This window comes from Lissotriton helveticus, chromosome 5_1, assembly GCF_964261635.1.
Source record: "Lissotriton helveticus chromosome 5_1, aLisHel1.1, whole genome shotgun sequence".
NCBI lineage: Eukaryota > Metazoa > Chordata > Amphibia > Caudata > Salamandridae > Lissotriton > Lissotriton helveticus.
In genome coordinates, this window is record NC_136065.1 from 1237106220 (window position 1) to 1237133883 (window position 27664).

General features: G+C 43.0%; 1 protein-coding gene across 3 annotated transcripts in view; it reads right to left on the reverse strand.

Moving 5' to 3' along the window:
- LOC144755246 (scavenger receptor cysteine-rich domain-containing protein DMBT1-like) overlaps positions 1-27664 on the reverse strand; it is a 735795-nt gene that overhangs the window by 39994 nt on the left and 668137 nt on the right. For all 3 annotated transcript variants that reach the window (XM_078643989.1, XM_078643988.1, XM_078643987.1), the window contains one exon: positions 8443-8760. In XM_078643989.1, coding sequence (XP_078500115.1) covers positions 8443-8760 — 318 coding nt within the window. The remainder of the gene's footprint in view (positions 1-8442; positions 8761-27664) is intronic.

Here is a 27664-nt window from a genome sequence, read left to right on the forward strand (position 1 = left end):
TATAATTAGTACTCTTTTCTCTTGTAGCACTCACTTTGGCTACCACACTTGTCTCTTCACTCTTCCCCTTGCTCTCATTAATCACCTCCTTTGCACATCTTCCTGTGAGTTCCGCTTTTTTCACAATGTCGATAACCTGTTGTAGGGGCTTTTCACCTTTAGCCCATAAAGCATCTTGTATATTTTGATTTGAGGTACACATAACTATTTGGTCCCTAATGAGATCGTCGTGTAATACCCCAAATTTACACGTGAGTGCTATGTTTTTTAGAGCTGCAACATACTCATCAATGCTTTCCTCTTTACTCTGTTTCCTCCTGTAGAACTTATATCTATGTACAGCAACACACACAACAGGCTTATAATACGAATCCAAATCCTCCAAAGTATACTCAAACACATTCCTGTCAGCCCCCTCGTGGCTCCTTTTAGCAATGTTATTGTATACCTTTAAACCACCTGCCCCTAAACTGTGCAATAAGATTTTTTTCTTTTCCTCAGGTTTCAACGCCTCATCCTCCTTGTCGAACGTTGATATATAATTACAGAAGTATTCCTTCCACTCTTCCCATTTAATATTAGGAGTACCTTCTCCTTTCAAAAACGGCTCAGGTGGCTGCAAGTTGTATACGTTGCTGTTTGCCATATTAGAATGTTCGTGGTATAACTATATATATGTATTCACTCCTTTATTTAACATGTACTTCAGCTCACTCTATACATAGAATTACGTGTTTACTTAAAAGGATACAATACTTTGTTTTCCTTGTTGCTTTCACTGAAGTACTCCGTAACTCGCGTTGCATCAAATAAAGTGTGCGAGTGTTTCTTTAATTTTCATGTACTTTCTCAAAATGGCGCCTAGCGCGATGACGTCACAATCGCCGTTGCGCAGCGCTCATTCTCCTCACATCAAGAGCCTCCTCACACGACACGGACGAAGTGAGTTTTTTTTTTCTGCTGTTTACTCTTTTGTCCTTCGTTATTTTTCACCAAAATGTTTATCTCAGCAGCCTTTAGTCATTCAAGTGACGCCACTTACTTCAAAGCTTCAAAGTTCCGCTCATCCGCCTTTAGCGCACATCTGACGGTCTCGTAAATTATTTCCTGCTCAGTTCATATAGATGTGCTTTAGAGGAGAGTACCTTCAAATCACTATTCCGCGTCTCTGCTCATGCTTCCTGCTATTACTTCAAAGACAGACTAAGCAGTAATTTTTCGCTTCGTGACAAGCCGTCAACCACCTTTTACTCCGGTTCCCTTGTCAACGCGTCTTCCTTACTCAAAATTGCATCGCGTAGGTTCACTGGCGTGTTGTGTCCTCGTCGCCAATTTGTAAAGATGCTTCTGGACACAAGCTGCTTAGATTAAGTTTATTCTTGAGACAACACGCCATAAGCAAGTACGCATGGCAGTGAACAGAGATTGTATGAACTGTCAACTGTCAAACTCACTCAGCTGTCAACATTCCAGCTGGGAGCTGACCAATAGGGTGCAAGGGAAAGGCACGCGCAGGGGAAGGAAGGAAAAGTAAGAAAGGACTAAACACAACAGTACTGTGTTTTCTGTGCACCCTATTTCCTTTATTCATCCCTGTCTTGCTAGGTGTTGTTTTGTGAGCCTGAATTCCAGTCTGATCTGAGCCGCCGAGGCAAAAGTTGGTATGTTGAACAGGATCCTATAGGCTCTGATCATAGTACTGTCTAGGGGCCTTATTTATGAAGGCCTTGCGCCGCCGGTGCGTCACTTTTTCCCATTTTAAAAGTGGCGCACCGGCGGCGCAAGGCCTTCATAAATAAGGCCCTAGGATTTTAGAATCTTTTCCTCTCAAAGCTTCACATCCGTATGAGATGGCAGGTAGGATTTTGGCTTGAGAAGAGAGCCTGAGGCCTGTCAACTTTGATTTTAGATGTTTTCAGAGATGTTGCTAAGGTCAGTCCTTTCATTTTGATTAACGAATTGGCCACCTTTGTCAATATTTATACCTAGGTATTTGTAGTTTGACACATTCTGAATTTCAACGTTCCCCAGGTGCCATGCATGGGATCCTTCTGGGGTCTTTTTTATAGGCATAGTTTTAGTTCGATCGAAGTTTACTTCCAGGAAGTTTTCTTTTCTGCTGCATAGTCCAGTAGTGCGTTTAGGAGATGATGCATGCCTACCTGCGTGGGGTTAATCAGAACTACGTCATCCGCTTATAGAATGCTAGTTAAGACCTTACCACCAATTCTTGGAACGTCTGCATCACATGAGTTTAAGGTTTGCATGAAATCTGCCATATAAAGATTAAACAGGGTTGGGGTGAGCAACTGTTTAAGCCCATTAGTCATCAGGATACACCTTGAAAGGTGTGTGCCATCACCCAGTTTAATCTGCATGCAAGTTCCAGTGTGTAGGTATATTAGTAATAATTCTAGTTTCTTCCACAGCCTTGCCCGATCTATGTTGTCGAATGCTGCCTTGAAGTCTGCTAAGCAGAAATTTAGAGCATGTTTGGTAGCCTTGGCCATGTCTTTAGGAAATATTAGTTTTTGTTCCTGTTGTTTTGCAGAACCCTGTCTGGTTGAATGGAATAAATTCCTGTTCCTTGGCCCAATCTCGGCTGGTAGGGTGCCTGCAAAAAAGTTTGCCTCCATGTCAAGCAAGGCATTGAGGTGATAGTTGTTTGGGGTGGTTTTGTCATTTGATTTGAGGATTGGAGAAATGATGGAGCCCTTCAATGAAGCTGGAAGTTGACCCATTTGCCTGATTTGGCAGAAGATCGGGTCTAGGTTATCCACCCAGAAGTCTGAGTCCTGTTTAAAAAGGGCTGGAGGAATTCCATTTGGCCCTCGTGCCCCCCTCCTTCTTGCCCTTGGAGACCTGATGTTTAATCATAGCTAAATGAGTTGGCCTATCTTCATCTTGGTATAATGTGATTGTGACCAGAGGGTTGTTGTTCTGTTGCTTTACGGTTAAGATAGGGCCAAATGTTGCGCTCTCCCGGGTGTTCCTTGGTTGTTGGTGGAAGTGAGACTTCAAGTAATGAGCCCTATTCTCCTCAGAGATATGCAATGACACTCCTCTCAGTAGCGGGTGCATTGTTTTGTTCACAAGTGTCCAAAAGCACTTAGTGTTGTTGGTTTTAGAGTCAATGGGGCAATTTGACCCAGAGTTCTTCATCTCTAGATCTATTGATGTCCCATTTAATTTTTTTCAGCTTAGATCTTTGTTGACTTAGTTAACAATTGAGGGTTGGGTCTCCAGGATTATGTCTCAGTAGTCTGAGGGCCTTGTTAATTGAATTTTTTACTATCATTGACTGGCGCCGCTGTACACTGAGTATCCATCCTGCTTCACACACTTCACAGGGCAATCTGCATTTGATATTTGAGGAGTATGTGCTTGATAACTTGAAGATAAACGTTTCCCATTTGCTGGCAGGGTCATTTCGTTGTTCATTGCAGTCATGAAACAGGAGCATTGCTGCCTGAAGAAATTCCTCAGTATTTGCTAGCAGAAATTTGATTCTTTTGAGGTTAGTTGTATATTTGGAGCAGGATCGCCCTGGAACAGGTTCAAATGGTGGTGCACTGGCCTGCAGGAGTACCTATTGTGGCCAATGGTCACTATCCCCCTTGTCCCCGAGGAAGAACGAGACCACACTGTGGAAACGGGGAAGGGAGACCAGAGTATAGTCTAATGTAGAAGATTCAACCACAGAGGACGGAGGTGAAAACAAGCCCAAGCCACTGTAAACACTGTCGCTGTCATGAGACCCAGAAGCCGCAACCAGTGGCGGACCAGAAAGGATCCCCCCCTCCCCGAACCTCCTAGCAAGAGACCTCAAGGTCTCCACCCACGGGACCAACAGGAACACCGTGTTGAGATTGGTTCGAAAGCGAGCTCCAATGAAAGCCAAGTCCTGAGAGGATTCCAGCTGACATTTTGGAAGATTTAAAAGAAACCCAGGAGCCCTCAATGCAGAGCACACCACTTCCCGATCCACCAACAACTGGTTCCAAGAGGGAGCATGAATAAACCAATCGTCCAGGTAAGGATAAACCGGGACACCCTGAGGAGCCAAAGAAGCCACCAATGGAATCACCACCTTGGTGAACACTCGTGGTGGAGATCTCAGGCCGAAAGCCAGGACTTGAAACTGGAAATGATGACTATGAATGCAAAACCTCAGGAACTGACGAGAACATGGGTGAATCAGGACTAGACAGTAAGCGTCCTGGATATCGAGGGTGCACAGGACATGGCCTTGAAGTACAAACAGAATCACCCATTGAAGAGTTTCGATACAAAAAGGCAGATGAACCACCCATTTGTATAGGGTCTTCATATCCAGGACCAGCCTGAACCCTCACGCCACTTTGGGAACCAGGAAAATCAGAGAGTAAACTCCCCTCCCCCACCTCCAGAGGAGGAAGCTCCTGAATCACCCCTTTTTGCAAGAGGGAATTGACCCCTAGAGACAGATTGCACCTCTTGGCCAGGCAGGATGGCCAAGGAGTCAGACAAATCCCTGACTCTGGAGAAGGGTCCGAGAATTCGATGACAAGACCCTGAGTAGTAATGCCCAAGTCTGAACATGACTGCACCTAAGATGGCAGGAAGAACCGCAGCCGACCTCCGACCAACAATCCTGGTTCGGCAGTCATATAGTCAAGTCAGGACCAAGGCTTGGAGGGGGTGGGGACTTAGCCTTTCTATCCTGACCCTGACCAGAATTGAACTTCTTGTGACCCCCTGGAAATCTGCCTACGAGCGGGAGGATGGAAAAAAGGTTTAGGCTTAGAGGAAACGGTAGCAGCAGAGGACTGCTTAAAGGAAGAAGAGTGTGTTTTCTCTTTAAACAATTTATGCAATTTTCCCTCCAACTCTTCCCGAAACACCATAGTCCCCTGAAAAGGTAAGTGTAAGGAGCAAGCTTTTTGAACGGAGTCCGTCTTCCAGTCCTTCAACACGAGATTGCGATGGGCAGCCGCACCTGCTCCCTCCACGGGAAAGGGCAGAGGCCCTCACCACATCGAAGGAGACACCCGAGAGGAACTCCACCTGCCTTTTGATATTTTCCAAAAGCCCAGTACAGTCGGAGGCATCATCCATCAACTGATACAGAGCTTTGATATCAGAAATCAGAGATTGTGCCACAAAAGTACCATAAATGCCCACCGTCAGAGCAAGATGAGAACCAGAATACACCTTCCTGAGGGAAGCATCCACCTTTTTATCAACTGGATCTTTAAGCTTCACATCCTCGGCCAAGGAAGTCTGAACCACAAGACTGCCACAAATTAATCAATAGGAATAGAGTCAGGCAAATACTTAGACATATCCTGATGAGAGTAAAGTTTCGCCATAAAACGTGGACGCAAGATACGGTCGGGATCCTTCCATTCCCGCTACAAGAACTCCCAGATGTAAGGGTGGACAGGGACATTGACAGCAGCAGCACTTTGAAACTGCCGTAATATGGAACCACCAGACGTGCCAGGCGCCTCCTCATCAGGAAAACCCGTGTTAGACTTGACATGTTTAAGTAATCTGGGCAACATATCTTTTTCAATTTACTTTCCCTTGTGCTCCACATCTCCCATCCATTACCCCTCAGAATCAGGCCTCAGAGGAAGAGGAGCACTCCATATGATGGCTCTTGCATGTATGCTTGCCCATGACAGACAACCAAAGACACCAGGTGCAAAACAGACCTAGGAAGCGTAGGTGGAAAAGTCCCTGAGAAGCACCAACAAGAGGATCAGGACACAGGCACCACCCAGTAGGATCGCAAATGTCCTGTATTCAGCAAAGCAGCACCTGACTTCCGGTCCCGCCTGCTACCCGGAAGTCAGGCATTGTGACCCAAAAGTGGTCAGGGAACAGCCACCCTCCTGCGCAAGAGACACACTGCACCTTCCGACGAGGCCGGCAACCGGGAGGTGAGGACCAGAACACCTCTGGTGAAACAGCTGGAGGACCATCTACCATACCCCCCCACGCCCAGCAGGGAGGGAGAAGAAGCCGCACCAGCACAAATTCACCGCCCGACAGCAAAAACGTAAGTCAAAATTTCAGGAGCGTCTGAGCTTCTGCAACGTTCTCCTACTGTCAGTAGACAGAAAAAAGAACAGGAGGAATGATGAAATGGGTACAGTTATGTAATCCCAGAGGGAGGGAGAGGGGGTAGGGGCAGCATTTGTTTGTCCCTTTTTTCTGTCAGCAACATATGTTATCTCACTTTGTAAATGAATGGGACAAGAACAGGAGGGACCTGGGGGTAATGAGTCAGTGAATAATTGAATGGTGAGGTGCAAATAGGTTACACAACTCTTACAAGCTGAGACCTCAGGACGCAGTAAAATGTCCAAACATTTTAAGAGTTACATAAATTATACCAGTGCATATATTACACCAGAGTGAGCATCATTGCTAGCATAAGTGTATAATTAGGCATGTTCAGATTTGGAATAAATGAGTAATCCTTGGTACATGATCATATTTTTACCTTTACTCATTAGTCCCAATTGTGGATTTAAATTTGCCGCTTTGGTCGAAAGTTTTTTGTGCATGTTTACATTTGCCTCTTTACTGTGGCATTCTAATGCATCTTGGGATTTTCACTGCTCACATTCATTTTGAAGACATATTCAAATATTCACTCAGATATCTTCAGGGTCGGTCTACATTTGAGCCATCACTTAGAAGACTTGAGATGGTGAGATAACTTTACCTCCTCGCCATTTACCTGTAAGAGTGGGGCTGTCACGGTAAGTAAGATGTAAGCTATCGAGTAGACTACCATAGATAGAGGAGGCAGGCTGATAAATCCCACCCATAAGGTCATCTCTGTGCAGAAACACACTGCACATAAAAGTGAGCTTTGGATGCAGCAAAAAATGAAATAGTAGCTCAGGGCCTGCTTTAGATCTTGACGGACGGGAACACTCCATCACAAACGTGGTGGAAATCCCTTCCACTGTACTACGATCTCATTATATCCTATGGAGATTACAATACGACGGATGGGTTATCCTTCAGGTTTGTGACAGAAAATTCCTTCCGCCGAGATCTAAATAAGGCCTCAGTCTCTCTATATCTCCATATAATACATATAAGCTTTAGTATACATTGATGAGAATGAAACAGACAGCTGACAGCATTCAGGAGAGAAATGTCACTTATAAGAGCCTTTCAGCCTTTAATGAGGTGCTGAAAAACATTTAATGAATTTGAAACTTTGCATATATACATAGGCATCCAGAATCTTTTAACTCTTTGACTGCTTATGCTTTTCCACTGCTGAGGCTTTTGTTAGTGCTGAGATCATTTCGCTGTTTGCGGCACTATGGGCTTAAGCCTTCATACTTTTTTGTTCACAATAGTTGTCCAGGTCATATTTATGTCCTTTTCCTCCCACATTTTAGTGGGTTCTAAAGGTACCCAGAACGTGTCAGTTTCACATAAGAGAACAGAGAAAGTTGGCAAGATATTACAAAAGGTTTTTTTGGGGAGTAATGGGAAACAGTGCTGTGCAAAAAAAAGCTTATGTGTGCCTAAAATCTACAAAAGGTGTGATGCGCTAAAATCACTGTCTTCCTAATTTTCAAAAACAAGCAGAGTTGCAAAAAATGATTTTTTTTAAATGGCAGTCGATTTTTCCAATTATTATTTTCCTGATTGAAGTTTCTGGTAGAAACTGAGTTATCCCAGATAGCTATAAACTTCTGAAAAGTGTGAACATTCTGAGTTCTTCAAGAGGTCATTTATATAGATCACTCATCCCCCAAAGACAGTAATCCCTGATTTAAAAAAAATTATAACAGGTAGGAAAAAATAGAGAACAATGTTTAATCTGTATTTTGGTGCCCTGATTGACGATTTACACAAATAATATCCAGTAATAACCATCAAAACCTGTTCAAAATGATGAAATATCCAGAGACTACAACTGAGCTTCAGCTTATAATTATATTTCAATGTGAGCCAACCATGCAGCACTTAATACCAAAATGTCAAATGATTGGTTATGACAGAAACCTATGCAGAGTTTAGGAATAGTGGTTATTAGTAAAATTCATAATTTGTGGTAAATTAATTCATCATACTCCTATAAAACAGGTGCTAAGTTCTGCATCAAGCCAGCGCTGCAATTTTATATATGGGCCTCGCAATTTCCAAAGTGGTTTAAGAAATTAAAATGCCTAGTCGTGGGTAGCAAGTGCTATGCAAATGGAATTACATTACAACGATGCCCCACCGTGTGACTTTATATTAAAGTCCCTGGAACAAGTGAATAACACTTTTTTAATACGATCTTTTATATGTTCCAAATCCCTCCTATGTCCCTGCTTTTCCACAGTGTTTTCACTGGTCTCTCTTTCACGCACACGGTGTTCTATTCCATGCATCAGTCAGTCAGTGCTTTGCCAGACAAGTACACAAATCCCACTGTACCGTTGCAGATGACTCCGACAGCAGTGGTGCGGCTGCACCGAGCACCGGTCCAGTCCCTGTGCTGGCATTCCATCAGGGAGGTTTCCGTTCCATTGCAACTCAGGATTTCCAAGACTATATCGCTTTGGCCTGGGCCATAGAAGCCATTCTTTGAGGAAGCAAGGGCCGGTCCGCAGCCGATTTGTCTACAGGCGACTTGCGCTTCTTTCATATCCCATGTAAAATCGCACACGGACCTCCAGACCTCCAGGTAACGCACTTCTAAGCGTCCCCTGCACGCAGACGTCCCGTTCACTACCCTTACGTCTGAGTTAGAGACTGAAAAAAAGCAAACAGAGAGTTGGTTCAAAACTGAAGTGGCACTCTAAGGTAACAATTTCAGCGTAGAAGGTGGACGTGACTCTAGGACGCCCTGCTAACATCCAAAAAAAAAGCTTGCAATCCGAAAGCATTGACATTAACTTCACCATCCCAGTACGTTTTAGGATAACAGCTTGATCTATCTATCTATCTATCTATCTATCTATCTATCTATCTATCTATCTATCTATCTATCTATCTATCTATCTATCTATCTATCTATATAGATATGTATATATATATATATATATATATATATATATATATATATATATATATATATATATATATATATATATATATATATACATATCTATATATATATATCCTTCTCACTACGCAAATAATGCAGTGCACTCCACCTAAAGAATCACGTCCAAATAATCGTTTTCAAGGAATGATTTATTTCATATTAAAGCCAAAACAAACCCTACGCGTTTCGGCGAAACCGCCTTGCTCACAGGTTAATCACATCCAAGTGTAAACAAACTTTTAAACACATTACGTGCGTGTGATCGGACAAATCATGAAAGTGAAAAGTGGACTAAAACCCAAAAGATGTCAGCCATATTGTAATGTATGTAATTCTGCATAAACGTATCCCCATATACCTGCTAGATTGAAACTTCAGTGAAGTATTTGCAAAAACATATTTACCGAACCATATTTACATATATACATCATCGCATTACCATGAAAACCATTTCCAGCAAATAGCTAAATTACTTCGATGACATAACCATTTTATCATAAATTTCACTTAAATGTATACGTAATTATAGATTTTAAACATAGAAGCTTAATACTGTGCAAATTCAATCACAAGGCACATCACGCCAATATCACTGCGTTTGGATGCGGTATTTGTCCGCTCTGTGTCTCAATAAAGTTCATTAACATTTTACTAAAACCTCCAAGTGGATATATATCAGATCACAGTACATTAACACTTTACCACTACCGACAAGTGAATATATATAAGATCACGGTACCGGACAAATACATTCCATTCCTTCACCTCCAACCGTAAAAGCAAACAGTTAAAGAGTGCATTGGAGAATGTGAAAATATATAAATATTAATATATAACCCCATAATAATATCACCTCATAATGACATTATATTACTATTTACACAGCGTCAATTCCACCTGCTAGGCAATGGCAGTTTGTTAAAACTAATTATGCAGTTCCGTATAATCCCAAGTGGGCAATTTTTTAATGCCTAGTCCTGTAGTTGATGACAACCATATGATAGGGGTTCAGTAAACTGCCGTTAAAGTGGCCATAATAGGTTAGATAATATGCTCTATTGAATTCCAATCGAAGCTCATGTTAGATGTGAAGGACATCTAACATGAGCTTCAATTGGAATTCCATTGAGCATATTATCAAACCCATTATCGCCACTTTAGCGACACTTTCCTGCCGATAAAGTGGTGATAATTTTGTCACCCAGGCTTGATATTATGGCCCGGAGTGCGTAGAGTACAGTAGCTTCTCTGTAAAATCTATAATTACCTCCGAGCAGTAACAACAGATAGCTTACAACAGTCTGACAAAGAGATCCACAACCTTATTACGCCACTTTTGAGTCACTTTTAACATGGGTAAAGTGATGCAAGGAGCTAGTAAATATACGTCTAACTTTTCAAGAAAAAATCTCAACTCCAGACTCTGCGACACAGTTTTAATGTTGTTTTCTCTCTCTCTCTCTCACTCTCTGTGACATCATTTCTCTTTCTCTCTTAAACTTAGACACTGCTGTCTGCTTGGACGTGAAGAAGAATTGTTGAAGTGAAGTTGTGAAGTCTACTTCCTTATGTGTTTGGCCGCAAGGTTTATACAATGGTAAGAACAGAGGCCTAGATCTACAAATCCTTCATAGGAATGCATTAGAAAAAATTCAGCATAACGAGCGTTAGTAACACAGTAGGCACTTCCATATAGACACCACTTGCACGCTGCACTATAACAAGTAAAATGTACCAGGTACACTGCACTAGTAAAACTGTAGTGTTAGCTTTATTTCTGAAACAAGAGAGGGCCATGTTATCTGACTGACTGACTGAATTATTTTTAGAGCGCTCTTATGCCGAGGTGTCTTGGCGCTGTAGGACGAAGCAAAGAAGAGATAGGTTAGGGCATCACAAAAAGCCAAGTCTTCAAGGCCTTTCTGAACTTGGCTGTGCTCTTTTCTGAACGGAGTGGGGTTGGCAAACTGTTCCATAGCTTGGGGGCTTGATGGGAAAAGGATCTGCCACCCCATCGAGCTCTCTTTATTGTAGGGATTTGTATTAGATCATGAGAGCTAGATCTGAGTGTACGCTCCGGCACATATCGGGGGAGAAGGTTGGAGAGCTGCTTAGAAGTGGTTCCGTAAAGAGATTTATGCACCTAGCACATGTCCTTGAATTGGATTCTGCACCTAACCGGGAGCCAATGGAGTTCCCAAATAGCTTTAGAGGTGGGATGTCGTTTGGGGAGGTCGAGCAGGACCCTGGCCGCTGCATTCTGGATTGACTGGAGCCTGGCGAGCTGTCTTTCACTGGCTCCTATGTACAGGGCGTTACAATAGTCCACCCTGGACATAATCAGCGCTCCCACCACAGTTTTCCTCAGGGAGAATGGTATGTAGGGCAGAATTTTCCTGAGGATCTTCAGTGTGAAAAAGCAGGCCGAAGTGACCTGGCTGATTTGTGCTGTGCAGGTGAGGTCCTTGTCCATTATAAAGCCTAGATTTCTGACCTTATTAGCTGGGGTTGGGCAGCTGCCAGCCTCTGGAGGCCACCATAGGTAACTCCAGATGGACGATTTTTGGCCAAACTCAATCACCTCAGTCTTTTCGGTGTTGAGCTTAAGGAAGTGATTATTCATCCACTTCTTTACGTCAGACAGACAGTTCCTTAAACTGATGGCGGGGGCTTCCACCGTCTGCGCAAGTGAGACAACCAGTTGGCTGTCATCCGCGTATGACACTAAGTGCAGGCCGTGGGATTTTATCAGTGCAGCAAGGGGGGTGACATAAAGGTTAAAAAGAGTGGGTGAAAGGGCCGAACCCTGGGGGACGCCACATGGGAGATGGAACTCATCGGATTGGAGGCCGCCCCAGTGGATTTGGTGGATGCGGGCCTCTAGGAAGGACTTAAGCAGGGCAGGGCGGTATCCGTGATGCTCAGCATCCTCAATCTATTTATTAGGACCCCATGGTTAACGGTGTCAAACGCCACTGTTAGATCCAAAAGGATCAAAGCGGCTCTTCCCCCTTCATCCATGGTCCTTCGGATGTCTTCGGTACCTATGATCAGAGCGGATTCGGTGGAATGATTTGCCCTAAAGCCGTGTTGTGTGGGGTCCAGGAGATGATTATTCTCTAGATGTTTAGTGAGCTCCTGATTCATAGCACTCTCCAGTATTTTGGCTGGGAGGGGCAGGCAGGATATTGGGCGGTAGTGTTTAGTTTCCATGGGATCTAAAGTCTCCTTTTTGAGAATGGACCTAATACATGCCTTCCTCCAGCTGCTGGGGAATAGTCCAGAACTTATGACATTGTTAAGGAGCGAGGTAAGGACCAAACTGATTGTTTTCGGGACCAGGTGTAATATGTAGGGGGGAAGGGATCCTTTGGAGATCCCGATTTAATCTGTAAAAGCAGGGTGGCAACCTGGGTGTCACTCATCGGCGAGAATTGTGAGAGTTCAGGGACATAGAAAGGCTGGTCTGTTGTGTGAGGAATGTGAGGTATCTCCCTGCTGACGGGTGAAGAACGGAGGTCGTCATAAACTGCCTGGACTTTATGCTGAAAGAATTGCGCTATATTTTCCTCAAAATCCTGATCAGGCATAAAGATTGTATCCCTAGGGCTTTTGGCTAAGTGGGTAATCGTCTTGAACAGTTCTTTAGAAGAGTTTGTGGATTTGTGGATTTTCTTTGTGTAGAAGGTCACCTTAGCTTTTTCTATCGTAAGCTTATATTCATGTAAAACTCCTGTGTACTCATTTCTGGTCTGAGGACTATAGTTGGCACACCATAGTCTTTCATATCGCCGGCATTTCAGTTTAATCAGTTTGACCTACGGGGTATACCACTGTGCAGTGGCTGAGCGTATCCTGGGTTTTTTAATTTCTTCTGGAGCTAGCTCATCCATCGCCTGGGTAAGCCAGGTGTGATATTTATGAGCTCCGCTATTGCTATCGCAACGTTCGAAGGATGGCAGTTCTCTTTTGAGTTCGCTCGTCAGCGGAGCGGCTTCAAGTTTCTTCCACGGGCGTTTTTTTTTAGGGAGTGAGAGGTCTTTCCTCCTGATGTTCGTCAGAGTTATCAGAGTTATCAAGCCTAGGCGACAAAATTATCACCACTTTATCGGCAGCAAACTGCCGCTAAAGTGGCCACAATAGGTTTGATAAAATGCTCTATTGAATTCTAATTGATTCTCATGTTAGATGTGAAGGTCATCTAACATGAGCTCCGATTGGAATTCCATAGAGCATATTATCAAACCCATTATCGCCACTTTAGCGACACTTTCCTGCCGATAAAGTGGCGATAATTTTGTCGCCCAGGCTTGATATTATGGCCCAGAGTGCGTAGTGTACAGCAGCTTCTCTGTAAAATCTATAATTACCTCCAAGTAGTGACAACAGATACGTTACAACAGTCTGACAAACAGATCCACAACCTTATTACGCCACTTTTGAGTCACTTTTAACATGGGTAAAGTGATGCAAGGAGCTAGTAAATATACGCCTACCTTTTCAAGAAAAAATCTTAACTCCAGACTCTGCGACACAGTTTTAATGTTGTTTTCTCTCTCTTTCTCTCTCTCACTCTCTGTGACATCATTTCTCTTTCTCTCTTAAACTTAGACACTGCTGTCTGCTTGGACGTGTAGAAGAATTGTTAAAGTGACGTTGTGAAGTCTACTTCCTTATGTGTTTGGCCACAAGGTTTATACAACGGTAAGCACAGAGGCCTAGATCTACAAATCCTTCTTAGCAATGCATTAGAAATAATTAGGCATAACGGGCGTTAGTAACGCAGTAGGCACTTCCACATAGACACCACTTGAACGCGGCACTATAACAAGTAAAATGTAGCAGGTACACTGCACTCGTAAAATTGTAGTGTTAGCTTTATTTGTGAAACAAGAGAGGGCCATATTATCAAGCCTGGGCGACAAAATTATTGCCACTTTTTCGGCAGCAAACTGCCGCTAAAGTGGCCATGATAGGTTTGATAATGTGCTCTATTGAATTTCAATCGAAGCTCATGTTAGATGTAGAGGACATCTAACATGAGCTTCGATTGGAATTCCATAGAGCTTATTATCAAACCCATTATCGCCACTTTAGCGACACTTTCCTACCGATAAAGTGGCGATAATTTTGTCGCCCAGGCTTGATATTATGGCCCAGAGTGCGTAGTGTACAGCAGCTTCTCTGTAAAATCTATAATTACCTCCGAGCAGTGACAACAGATACGTTACAACAGTCTGACAAACAGATCCACAACCTTATTATGCCACTTTTGAGTCACTTTTAACATGGGTAAAGTGATGCAAGGAGCTAGTAAATCTACATCTCACTTTTTACGAAAAAATCTCAATTCCAGACTCTGCGACACAGTTTTAATGTTGTTTTCTCTCTCTCTCACTCTCTGTGACATCATTTCTCTTTCTCTCTTAAACTTAGACACTGCTGTCTTCGACGTGTAGACGTGTAGAAGAATTGTTCAGAATAAGTCGTTACACCAACTGCCTGAAATGTTTACCCGTAAGGTTTATACAACGGTAAGCACGAGGCCTAGATCTACAAAGCCTTCATAGGAATGCATTAGAAATAAGTCGCCATAACGGGCGTCAGTAACGCAGTAGGCACTTCCATATAGACACCACTTGAACGCGGCACTATAACAGAACTGGAATGTACGAGTCACACTGCACACGCAAAAGCGTAGAGTTACCAAAACTTGTAGGGGCATAGTATCAAGAACGGCAATAAAATTATCGCCATTTCAGCTGCAATAATGGGCTTGATAATATGCCCTTGTGAATTCCCATAGTAGCCCAGGTTAACACCAGAACCTGGACTGCTATGGGAATTCCCAACACCATATTATCAAGCCCATTATCACCGCTTTAGCTGCAGTTTCCTGCCGCTGAAACGGCGATAATTTTATCGCCGCTCTTGATAATATGACCCGTAAAGCTTCAGCTCATTTACTCACATCTACATAATTCTAAACTCTAATTTTCTTTTTTCTTTTGCAGATTACCAATCAAACACCTTTTGGAATCCATTTCACAATTTGTTTATAACATTGTTTAAGTTATTTTTCCAGTTCTAATATAGTTATAATTGAGTTTCATTTATATTTATTGTTTAATAAAAGTTAATTTTAAAAAAACTACATACTTCTTTTATTTTGTCGGGGAGGGGTATGACGGTCCACAATAAAAATAATGTTGAAATACTATAGTAAGGTATTGAAGACTAGGATTGAAAACTACTGAGTTCTAACTAACAGATATAATAAAAACAACGGTGAGAAACTACTAAAATGGCGGTGGACGGAGTACGTAATCAACGTTTGTCGCCTCGGCACTACCTTTCAAATAAATATATAAAAAATATGACTATTAATACTGTACAAAATTACAGCAGCGGAGGACACACACGAACCGGGAAAAGAAAGTGACAGATTTACTAACTGATATAAAGAAAGGTTTGCTTGTTGAACTTGAAGAAAAAGAAAACGTGGGCTTCGAAATGACACTGAGCATGCGAAGAGAGTACAACTGCTACACTAAAAAAAAAAGGAAAGCTTTACATACTATCATAGAAATGAAGGAGCATATTATCAACAAAAGGCGATACATTATCGCCACTTTTATCAACAGGAAACTGCAGATAAAGCAGCAATAATGTGCTTGATAATAGGCCCTTGTAACTTCCCATAGCAGCCCAGGTTCTGGTGTTAACCTGGCCTCCTATGGTTATTCACAAGGGCATATTATCAAGCCCATTATCGCCGCTTTATCTGCAGTTTCCTGCCGATAAAAGCGTCGATGATTTATCGCCTTTTGTTGATAATATGGCTCATTGCTCTTTTTTTGACCAGTAAACTTACGTGCATATTATCGAGGACCGGTGTTAAAATTATCGCCGTTTTATTGGCAGGAAACTGCCGATAAAATGGAGATAATGAGCTTGATAATACGGCCTTGTTATTTCCCATAGAAGCCCATGTTAACACCAGAACATAGGCTTCTATGGAAATTTACAAGGACGTATTATCAAGCCCACCCTCCCAACATTAATAAAAAACTCCAGACAATGCAGGTACCCGGAGCTGGAAGGTCATTTTACATATCACTGCCCCAGAAATGTGGCGTTCCCCGCAACGTGTATGGGGAGAGACAGAGAGAGAGCTCAAAACATATTTTTTTCTTAAAAAGACCCGAGGGTTGCCGCTCACCGACACTGTGGGGAGTAGGGCCGTAACCCCTCCCCCATATTTTAAAATTAAAACCAGAGGAGTGCAATTCCCCAGTGCTCGGGGCACCTTACAACCCCCCATTATGCAGAAAAATTGCCCCCGTAATTTGCCCCCCCGGGACCTAATGAATAAAACGGACTTCTACTTTTTTTCACCTTTTCCACCGCGTACAAGTACTGCACGAGTACCCCGCCATTTTTTATTTAAAAAAAAAAAAAAAAATTGAGCCTAAAGATCCATATACCACCCCCTGACCAAGACTATAGGCTCAGAATGTTTCTACCCTGACCCGTTTCTTTATTTCTCAACTTTGTTTTACTGTTTTTGTCTGACTCTGCTCTCCCGACAAACAACATGGCTGCCAACACTTCCTGGTTTGGAGTATTGACAGCCAATCAGCATTCAGCTCCTGCTCGTATTTGTACGTATTTCCATACGCGTACGCCGCGATTTTTCTTTAAAAAAAAAGAAAAATTGAGCCCAAACATCCATGTATGACCCCCTCAGTAAGCCTAGAGGGTCAGAATGTCTCTACCCTACCCCCTTCCCTTATTTCCGAACTTTGTTTTACTGTTTTCTTGTGACTCGGTTCTAGCGAGGCACAAGATGGCCACCAACAATTTCAGTTTCAGAGTGTTGACAGACAGTGGCAGACAATCAGCACGAGCTGCATGCTTATTGGCTTTCAACACTTCAAACCAGGAAGTGTTGGCAGCCATCTTGTGCTCGGTAGACCGAGGCACAAGAAATCAGAAAAACAAACGTGTAGAACACAAAAAGCGGTCAGGGTACAAACACCCTGACCCCCTAGGCTTGCCCAGGTGGTCCCACAAGGACCCCCAAGGCCCACATTTTTTTTTTAAAAAACCTGGCCTGTTTTTTTTCAAATTACCCCCCCGGGGGGACCAAATCGCGGGGGCATAGTGATAAAGAAGTGTGGGGGGCCCCAATCCCCCCCCACACTGCCCCAGGGACCGCCGTCCCACGGGGCAGAGCAACACAGCCCCCTGGCACATACTGGAGGCTCCTGGTGGGCTAGTTGGCCCCCAGGGACCCCCAGTATGCAAGGGGAATTAGTTCCCTCTCTGCAAACGCGCCCGGGGGCTGCGTTGCAGAGAGATGTAAAAAAGGGTGTGGCCTCATTACACCTCTCTGCAATGCAGCCCCCTGGCGCATACTGAAGGTTCCAGGTGGGCTAGTTGGCCCCCAGGGACCCCCAGTATGCAATTAGTTTCCCTTCTGCAAAAGCACCAGGGGGCTGCGTTGCAGAGAGGTGTAAAAAGGGGCATAGCCTCATTACACCCCTCTGCAATGCAGCCCCCTGGCGCATACTGAAGGTTCCAGGTGGGCTAGTTGGCCCCCAGGGGCACCCAGTATGCAAGGGGAATTAGTTCCCCCTCTGCAAACGCGCCAGGGGGCTGCGTTGCAGAGAGGTGTAAAAAGGGGCATAGCCTCATTACACCTCTCTGCAATGCAGCCACCCGGCGCATAATGGAGGTTCCAGGTGGGCTAGTTGGCCCGAGGGACCCCTAGTATGCAAGGGGAATTAGTTCCCCCTCTGCCAACCCACCCTGGGGCTGCGCTGCAGAGAGGTGTAAAAAAGGGTGTGGCCTCATTACACCTGGGGAATACTGGAGGTCCCTGGTGGGCTAGTTGGCCCCCCGGGACCCCCAGTATGCAAGGGGAATTAGTTCCCCCTCTGCAAACGCGTCAGGGGGCTGCGTTGCAGAGAGGTGTAAAAACATTTTTTTTTCAATTTATTTAATTAAAATATCTAAAAATAATTAATTTAAAATAATGTAGTAAATCAGTATAAAAAATAAAAAATATAACAATTAATACATTTAAAGATTATCATTTACAAAACCATTGAAATTCACTGAAAAAAACATAGGTTTCAGCCACGTTATAGTAAGAATTACCATTTAATAAAGCTTTGAAATTCCCTCGTTATAGTTAGTTGTACTCACTATAACTCGCGCGCCAGCAATCCACTGCTGATGATGTCACATATTACATCATTCATGACATGGTCAGTGACATCACTAATGACTAAGCATGGGCGGAAAATCCGTTCCGCTTGCGGATTTTGCGGATTTTCGATAAATTCGCGATCCGCGAACTTCCGCGAATTTACCAAAAATCCGCAAATCTGCGAGCGGCGGATCCGGGGGGCAAAAGTTCAAGCCTTCAAGCTTGAAGTTGTTGTAACTATTTTAGGATGGCGCCGGCAAACTGCCAGCGCCATCCTAAAATAGTTACTAAGTTAGCTTCAACAGGAAGCACAAATAGATAAAATAAAGCTGGTGCTCGAGCACCTGCTTTATTTTATCTATTAGTGCTTCCTGTTGAAGCTAACTTAGTAACTATTCCAGGATGGCGCTGGCAGCTTGCCGGCGCCATCCTAAAATAGTTACAGGATGATGGACAGCTCACTCAAGGGATATGAAGCGCAGGGTTCATTCTGGCACGATGGTCCTGTCACAAAAATTAAACCTCAACAGGAAGCACTTACAGATATCAATAAAGCATGTGCCCTAGTTGAAGCTCAAATTCAGTGACGCATTCATCAGCCCAAAAACAATCGTGAGCATTGTCGAGGCTGAGCAGGTGTGCTTTCTTCCCAAATCTACCATCGAAAATCAGCTGTGATGCTGGATAGAGGCCTTTGCATCCTTGACTTTCACGAGCGCAATCCCCTGGCTGTTCCTGTGACCAGGAGCTTCTTTCTCTTCATCTGCTGCTCTGATCGGTCTCTGACCTTTTATACACACCAGATGCATGTGTGCTCGCATGTAAGGCCCGTCTGTTTGGCCCCGCCCACACACTTGCGGTGTGAACCGTCTTCCCGCCATTTACCCACTATGATGGACAGTTGAAGCTCAAATTCAGTGACGCATTCATCAGCCCAAAAACAATCGTGAGCATTGTCGAGGCTGGGCAGGTGTGCTTTCTTCCCAAATCTACCGTCGAAAATCAGCTGTGATGCTGGATAGAGGCCTTTGCATCCTTGACTTTCACGAGCGCAATCCCCTGGCTGTTCCTGTGACCAGGAGCTTCTTTCTCTTCATCTGCTGCTCTGATCGGTCTCTGACCTTTTATACACACCAGAGGCATGTGTGCTCGCATGTAAGGCCCGTCTGTTTGGCCCCGCCCACACACTTGCGGTGTGAACCGTCTTCCCGCCATTTACCCACTATGATGGACAGTTGAAGCTCAAATTCAGTGATGCATAAATCAGCCCAAAAACAATTGTGAGCATTGTCGAGGCTGGGCAGGTGTGCTTTCTTCCCAAATCTACCGTCGAAAATCAGCTGTGATGCTGGATAGAGGCCTTTGCATCCTTGACTTTCACGAGCGCAATCCCCTGGCTGTTCCTGTGACCAGGAGCTTCTTTCTCTTCATCTGCTGCTCTGATCGGTCTCTGACCTTTTATACACACCAGAGGCATGTGTGCTCGCATGTAAGGCCCGTCTGTTTGGCCCCGCCCACACACTTGCGGTGTGAACCGTCTTCCCGCCATTTACCCACTATGATGGACAGTTGAAGCTCAAATTCAGTGATGCATAAATCAGCCCAAAAACAATTGTGAGCATTGTCGAGGCTGGGCAGGTGTGCTCTCTTCCCAAATCTAACGTCGAAAATCAGCTGTGATGCTGGATAGAGGCCTTTGCATCCTTGACTTTCACGAGCGCAATCCCCTGGCTGTTCCTGTGACCAGGAGCTTCTTTCTCTTCATCTGCTGCTCTGATCGGTCTCTGACCTTTTATACACACCAGAGGCATGTGTGCTCGCATGTAAGGCCCATCTGTTTGGCCCCGCCCACACACTTGTGGTGTGAACCGTCTTCCCGCCATTTACCCACTATGATGGACAGTTGAAGCTCAAATTCAGTGATGCATAAATCAGCCCAAAAACAATCGTGAGCATTGTCGAGGCTGGGCAGGTGTGCTTTCTTCCCAAATCTCCCGTCGAAAATCAGCTGTGATGCTGGACAGAGGCCTTTACATCCTTGACATTCACGAGCGCAATCCCCTGGCTGTTCCTGTGACCAGGAGCTTCTTTCTCTTCATCTGCTGCTCTGATCGGTCTCTGACCTTTTATACACACCAGAGGCATGTGTGCTCGCATGTAAGGCCCGTCTGTTTGGCCCCGCCCACACACTTGCGGTGTGAACCGTCTTCCCGCCATTTACCCACTATGATGGACAGTTGAAGCTCAAATTCAGTGATGCATAAATCAGCCCAAAAACAATCGTGAGCATTGTCGAGGCTGGGCAGGTGTGCTTTCTTCCCATATCTACCGTCGAAAATCAGCTGTGATGCTGGATAGAGGCCTTTGCATCCTTGACTTTCACGAGCGCAATCCCCTGGCTGTTCCTGTGACCAGGAGCATCTTTCTCTTCATCTGCTGCTCTGATCGGTCTCTGACCTTTTATACACACCAGAGGCACGTGTGCTCGCATGTAAGGCCCGTGTGTTTGGCCCCGCCCACACACTTGCGGTGTGAACTGTCTTCCCGCCATTTACCCACTATGATGGACAGTTGAAGCTCAAATTCAGTGATGCATAAATCAGCCCAAAAACAATCGTGAGCATTGTCGAGGCTGGGCAGGTGTGCTTTCTTCCCAAATCTCCCGTCGAAAATCAGCTGTGATGCTGGATAAGGGCCTTTGCATCCTTGACATTCACGAGCGCAATCCCCTGGCTGTTCCTGTGACCAGGAGCTTCTTTCTCTTCATCTGCTGCTCTGATCGGTCTCTGACCTTTTATACACACCAGAGGCATGTGTGCTCGCATGTAAGGCCCGTCTGTTTGGCCCCGCCCACACACTTGCGGTGTGAACCGTCTTCCCGCCATTTACCCACTATGATGGACAGTTGAAGCTCAAATTCAGTGATGCATAAATCAGCCCAAAAACAATCGTGAGCATTGTCGAGGCTGGGCAGGTGTGCTTTCTTCCCAAATCTCCCGTCGAAAATCAGCTGTGATGCTGGATAAGGGCCTTTGCATCCTTGACATTCACGAGCGCAATCCCCTGGCTGTTCCTGTGACCAGGAGCTTCTTTCTCTTCATCTGCTGCTCTGATCGGTCTCTGACCTTTTATACACACCAGAGGCATGTGTGCTCGCATGTTAGGCCCGTCTGTTTGGCCCCGCCCACACACTTGCGGTGTGAACCGTCTTCCCGCCATTTACCCACTATGATGGACAGTTGAAGCTCAAATTCAGTGATGCATAAATCAGCCCAAAAACAATCGTGAGCATTGTCGAGGCTGGGCAGGTGTGCTTTCTTCCCAAATCTACCGTCGAAAATCAGCTGTGATGCTGGATAGAGGCCTTTGCATCCTTGACTTTCACGAGCGCAATCCGCAAAAAAATTTACAAAAATCCGCGGATTTTGCGGATCAACAATACGCCCATGCTTACTGATGACATCACTGATGACATCTCAAATGACATCACTGATGATATCACTGATGACATCATCCTTGTGAAAGAGTGGCAGACCTCCTCTCAGCGTAATATAACCCTTTATACACACATTCAAAAATAGAAACTAACATTTTCAAAAAAATGGAGATACCAATTCCAGTTAGAACAACCTATTCAGTAATTCCAAAATTTACATACACATCCAGTCATTCACTAATAGTTCTATATGGGCACTCATACATATACTCACTCATCATATGTACTCATACACCTATACATCTTATTACACACGGACACTCATCTATAGAGTTACTCACACACAAACTCAGAAGAATCCTGTGGCTGCTGTTCTGCCATTTTGATATGAAAAAAGCTAGAACAAAGCAGAGATCCTTCTCTCAGGAAACCAAAAGAGATAGTGAGGGAAGTGGGTGGGGTTTTTCAAGATTCTGGAAAAGAAACTACTAAAAAACAATCAACAGTGTTGTTTTCCTGTCACATGACTTTACGTGCATGCAACGTTTTTAAAACGAGAGATGCGCGCACGTTGCTCGCACCCTCGAGGCAGAACTGAGTCAAAAACAATAGTGGAGACCGTGAAAAGGAGGCAGGGTAGAGACTCCCTGGCCCCCTAGGCCTTCTCAGGGGGTCTCTGAAGGACCCCGAAGGGCAAAACCCCCCCTTTTTTTTTTTTTTAAACACGAGGTGCGCGCACGTTGCACACACGTTGAAAAAAAAATGCATTGACAAATTTGAGTGTTTATATTTTGATTGAAGATGTAGACTATACTGCTTAACTTTATCCACATCATAAAAACTAGCTGTGCCGTTGCATATTACAGGATATAGTCAATGTATTACAATATACAAAGGCAGTTTGTTGGAAATAAATATATAAAAAATTAAACAATTGATACAGAAATTAGCATTTGAAAAACCTTGGAAATTCACTGAAAAAAACATAGGTTTCACAAACGTTATATTTAGGAATTAGCACTTAAAAAACTTGGTAAAATCACTGAAAGAAACATAGATTTCACACACGTTATAGTTAGGAATTAGCATTGAAAAAACCTTAGAAATTCACAGAAAAACCATAGGTTTCACACACATCATAATTAAGAATTAGCATTTAAAAAAACTTGCAAATTCACTGAAAACACCATAGGTTTCAGGCCTGATATAGTTAGGAATTAGCATTTTAAAAACCTTTGAAATTCACTGAAATAACCATAGGTTTCAGGCCTGATATAGTTAGGAATTAGCATTTAAAAAACCTTAGAAATTCACTGAAAAAACTGTAGATTTTAGGGGTGTTATAGTGAGCTGGACATTTCACTCATACAAAACCATTGAAATTCCTCCGATATCTCACGTGCCCGCAATCCACTGCTGATGATGTCACATATTACATCATTCATGACATGGTCAGTGACATCACTGATGACATCTCAATTGACATCACTGATGACATCATCCACGTGACGATGCACCTCATCATACACTAGTATAACCTTTCATCACTCACTGTAAAATACAGAGTATCATATTTAAATCCATTGACACACCGATACAAGTTTCTAAAAAACCACTCAGTGATTCCTAGATCTAAACACACATCTAATCACTTACCTACAGATTCACTCATACATGCAGTCAATGATCAATAGAACACTATGAAATATACTTATATACCTATATCGACATTACACACCAGCACACATCTTATTCACTTATAAAGTCATCCCATTCACTTACGCAAACAATGGATCATACTTACATTTACTTAGCTATACACTTATACAAACACCACTTTATCTATTCATATAGAGAGTAAATTATACTTAGTGTGTTATAAAATCACTATTACAAGTATAGGTATCTATACAGTCACGCATACAATCAGTATACTTATTTATAAACAACAACTGACACATACATTGCCTTTTATTTTTCTACTTTGTTGGACATGTACCATTAAGAGAGATATTTGCTCATCACCACACCCATAAAGATATTCACTCACCCAAACAACTGTTATAACATGTAGTCTTAACGTCATATACCTACTAAATCAACAATTCACACATCTTTGGGCAGTCACACACCTGCCACCGAACCACACACACATTCACTCTCCCATACAAATACTTAGTTAACTAATCAATAACTAATATAGACTTTCAAATAGCTAGTAACCAACTGGAGAAGTAGTTTTGTACAACAACTGACAAAGTGATACAGATGTTCACACGGTTTGGTCACTATCCAATATATTTAGAGAGACACTTTAAATCAGTCAAGTAAACAGTCAATCACACTGCTACTAAATCCTCCATCCAGATATTTATATTTATATATCTACTCATTCTTCAATGCAAATTGCTATATATATTACATATTTAAATAACAAAGCAAACCACATTCACTAGATGATGTCATCAGTGATGTCATTTGAGATGTCATCAGTGATGTCACTGACCATGTCATGAATGATGCAATATGTAACATCATCAGCAGTGGATTGCGGGCGCGCGAGATATAGTTAGTACAATTTACTATATCGGAGGAATTTCAATGGTTTTGTATGAGTTAAATGTCCAGCTAACTATAACACCTCTAAAATCTAGTTTTTTCAGTGAATTTCTAAGGTTTTATTTAAATGCTAATTCCTAACTATATCAGGCCTGAAACCTTTGGTTTTTTCAGTGAATATATATATATATGTATATATCTATATATCTATATATATATATATATATATATATATATATATATATATATATATATATAGAGATATATAGATATATATATATTACCTACTGGCGGTCGCCAGTAGGTATATATAGTTAGGATTTTTTCTCTATGGGATTTTTGAAAATTCTATGTCTAATAACTTTGCCGTTTGTGGACGGAATTGGCTGAAATTTTCAGGAAAATGGCACATTTTGTTTCTGAGCAGCCCCTGAAAATTGGGGGGGGTTCGTCCGGGGGGGGTCGAGAATAAAGGGGGGTCCCAAAACGTGTTTTTAACATTGAGTTTTCCATAGGGCGGTTGGCCTCACTTTTAGCCCGAACGGCTGAATGGATTTGCACGAAACTTGGCAAAATTGTAGGGACTGGTAGCCCGATGTGCCTTTTGTAGGTCTCAATATATGTGCTCCAGTGGATTTTGAGAAATTAACGTTTAAAAAAAGATATATATCTGTAACAGCGGACCGGGCAGCGCTCCGGTTCGCGTACTTTTCGCGCAACGGAGCTTTGTGAAGCGAAGCTGATTGGTTCTCAGGCGTCTGTAAACATTCCAAACAGTCCGTAGCGGCCGCCATCTTGTCTCTCGGTAGGATCGAGAGATAAGAGGAGGCCAAAGCGAAGGGGCAAATGACCATAAGGGGGCATAGTAGATTCTCGCTGACCCCCTAGGTTTGATGTGGAGGTTTTAAAAGGGCCCAGCGGGGCAAAAAAAAAAATAATAATAATAATCGAACGGCTGAATGGATTTGCACGAAACTTGGCAAAATTGTAGGGACTGGTAGCCCGATGTGCCTTTGCTAGGTCTCAATATATGTGCTCCAGTGGATTTTGAGAAATTAACGTTCAAAAATAGATATATATCTGTAAAAGCGCTCCGCTTCGCGTACTTTTCGCGTTACGGAGGTTTGCGAAGCTGATTGGTTCTTCGGCGTCTGTAAACATTCCAAACAGTCCGTAGCGGCCGCCATCTTGTCTCTCGGTAGGATCGAGAGACAAGAGGAGGCCAAAGCTAAGGGGCAAATGACCATAAGGGGGCATAGTAGATCGTCCCTGACCCCCTAGGTTTGATGTGGAGGCTTTAAAAGGGTCTCGCAGGGCAAAAAAAAAATATACCTTTTTTTAGTTTTTTTGCGTGGAGTGCGCCCGGTTCGCGAACCGGGAAGCGTTCTGGGGAGCGTACTTTCTTGAAAATTAGTGAAAAAAGTTAGAGTAAAATAATAATTGTGAGTGATCAGATGTAGGGTAGCTCTGAGAAGAGCTTTTGGGTTTATGGTACATTTAGGTACTTATAAGTAGGTACCAATGCACAGTCTTAAATTCAGAGTGAAAATTCTGTTGCCCTCATCTGAGAAGTGAACTCCATCTCCTCTGTAGATATCTTGCATGTAGTAACGCAAGTTATTGTTGTACAGGGAGCCCATTCCATGGTCTCTCATGTAAGCTGAAACAGATTTGTTTACATGCTTCCTCGATTTCTCAATTTGTGGACAAAATTGGTTCGACCACCTCCATTTTTGTCTTTGGCATATATTTGAATATACCAAGGCAGTCTGAGGAAAAAGTGCCATCAATTGCTCAAAGGTGTCCTTTAAAAGCATTTCCAGACCTACCTCAGTCAAAGTGCCCAAATCATTACCTCCACAGTGCACAATTAACAGGTCAGGTTTTGGCAAATGCATAAAGGTTTTCACCAATGGTATCAATTGGTGACATTTTAATCCTCTGTGGCCAAACCACTTAATTTCCACATCTTGTAAATTGAGGTTAGGTAAATTCCTGTTTTCAGCGTACCTCTGAGCCCAATAGATGTAACTATGTCCAACAATCCAGACAGAAAACATGGCGAGAGAAGGTTCTCCTGCAGTCAGATGAAGTGTGGCAATGAAATGGCAGTTGAAAAAATGAGAGTGTAAAATGAAAAAAACTGAGGAGTTTCTGTGTTAATGAAGCAGTAAGAGTGATTGGTGGATTTTGATTGCTGAAAACAGAAAGTTAGGGTGCATGGATGAGTTCGTTGAAAGATGTATTTTGAGTGGCGAAGAAAAAATCATTAAATGAAAGATTGCACTGGATATGCAGGTGCACTGAGAGTTCAGAGTTCAATTGCAACTTTGTTGTGTGAACTTGGAAACACCAGAGGTCTTGCAAGAGGTGGTTGCTATGCAGAAAAAGCAGAGAGGGGGCAGAGGGGGGAAGGGTTTTGCTTTGAAAAAAAGTGAGGGAAGAGTTTTGATTGGGTGACATGAGAGATATGTGTGAGGAATTACAGCATTTCTGTGCTTTTGATAGCTACAGACTCTGGAGTGCATACCTTTTGCTCTGCTGAAGACAAATTGGTGTGTTTCTGAGACTGTTTTGAAACTCAAAGTATTTGCTAAGGTGAGAAAAGATTTCTTTAATTTAGATAGAAAATAGTGTGCTTTAAGGAGAAAATTATGAAGAAAGTTGTGTTTTTCAAATGTTGCTTTGTCTCAAGTGTTTTACAAATAGATTTTGTTTCTTTGAGAAATTGTAATTGGAGAAAATGTGAAGTATTAGTACTGACAGGGTTTTTATGTGCATAGGAGCTGTGGAGTGTTTTCAAATTATGACTTGTAAATCGTTTTTGAGAAAAAGCAATGGTTTTAATATTGATGAGAAGGACATAATGGTGTCTGCTTCTTTATAAGGTAATTGAGAGTCTCTGATGTTATTTTTCCCATTTCAATGTAAGAAGTTTGTCTGTGGAGCAAATTGCTTGTAAATATGCTCCCACCTGTGCATGGCAAATTTGGATTTTGAATGTTTGCGTTACATAGGCATGTTAAAGGTGACTGAAACATGCTGCAAAGGCAATCAAAAAACGCTTTTATGTGTCTTAAGGACATTTTAAGTCATTTCCCCATGTGCAGTGTTTTCAAATTATGAGTTGAAAATCGTTTTTGAGGTAAAGGAATGTTTTCAAAATTTATGTGCGCCATATGCCCCCAAATTTCTTTTTATGGGGTGCAGCAGGGTGTTCTTGAGACACTCCTGCACCCTCGGAAAAATTCGTAATTTGCGATGAGGTAATTGCTAATCGCAAATTGCACCTTCATTCCTATGGGCCTCCTGCTGCATGGAAATGAATGGGTAATTTGTAATTAGCAAATAGCTCATCGCAAACTAGGAATGGTAAAGAATCGCTATTTATTCCTTA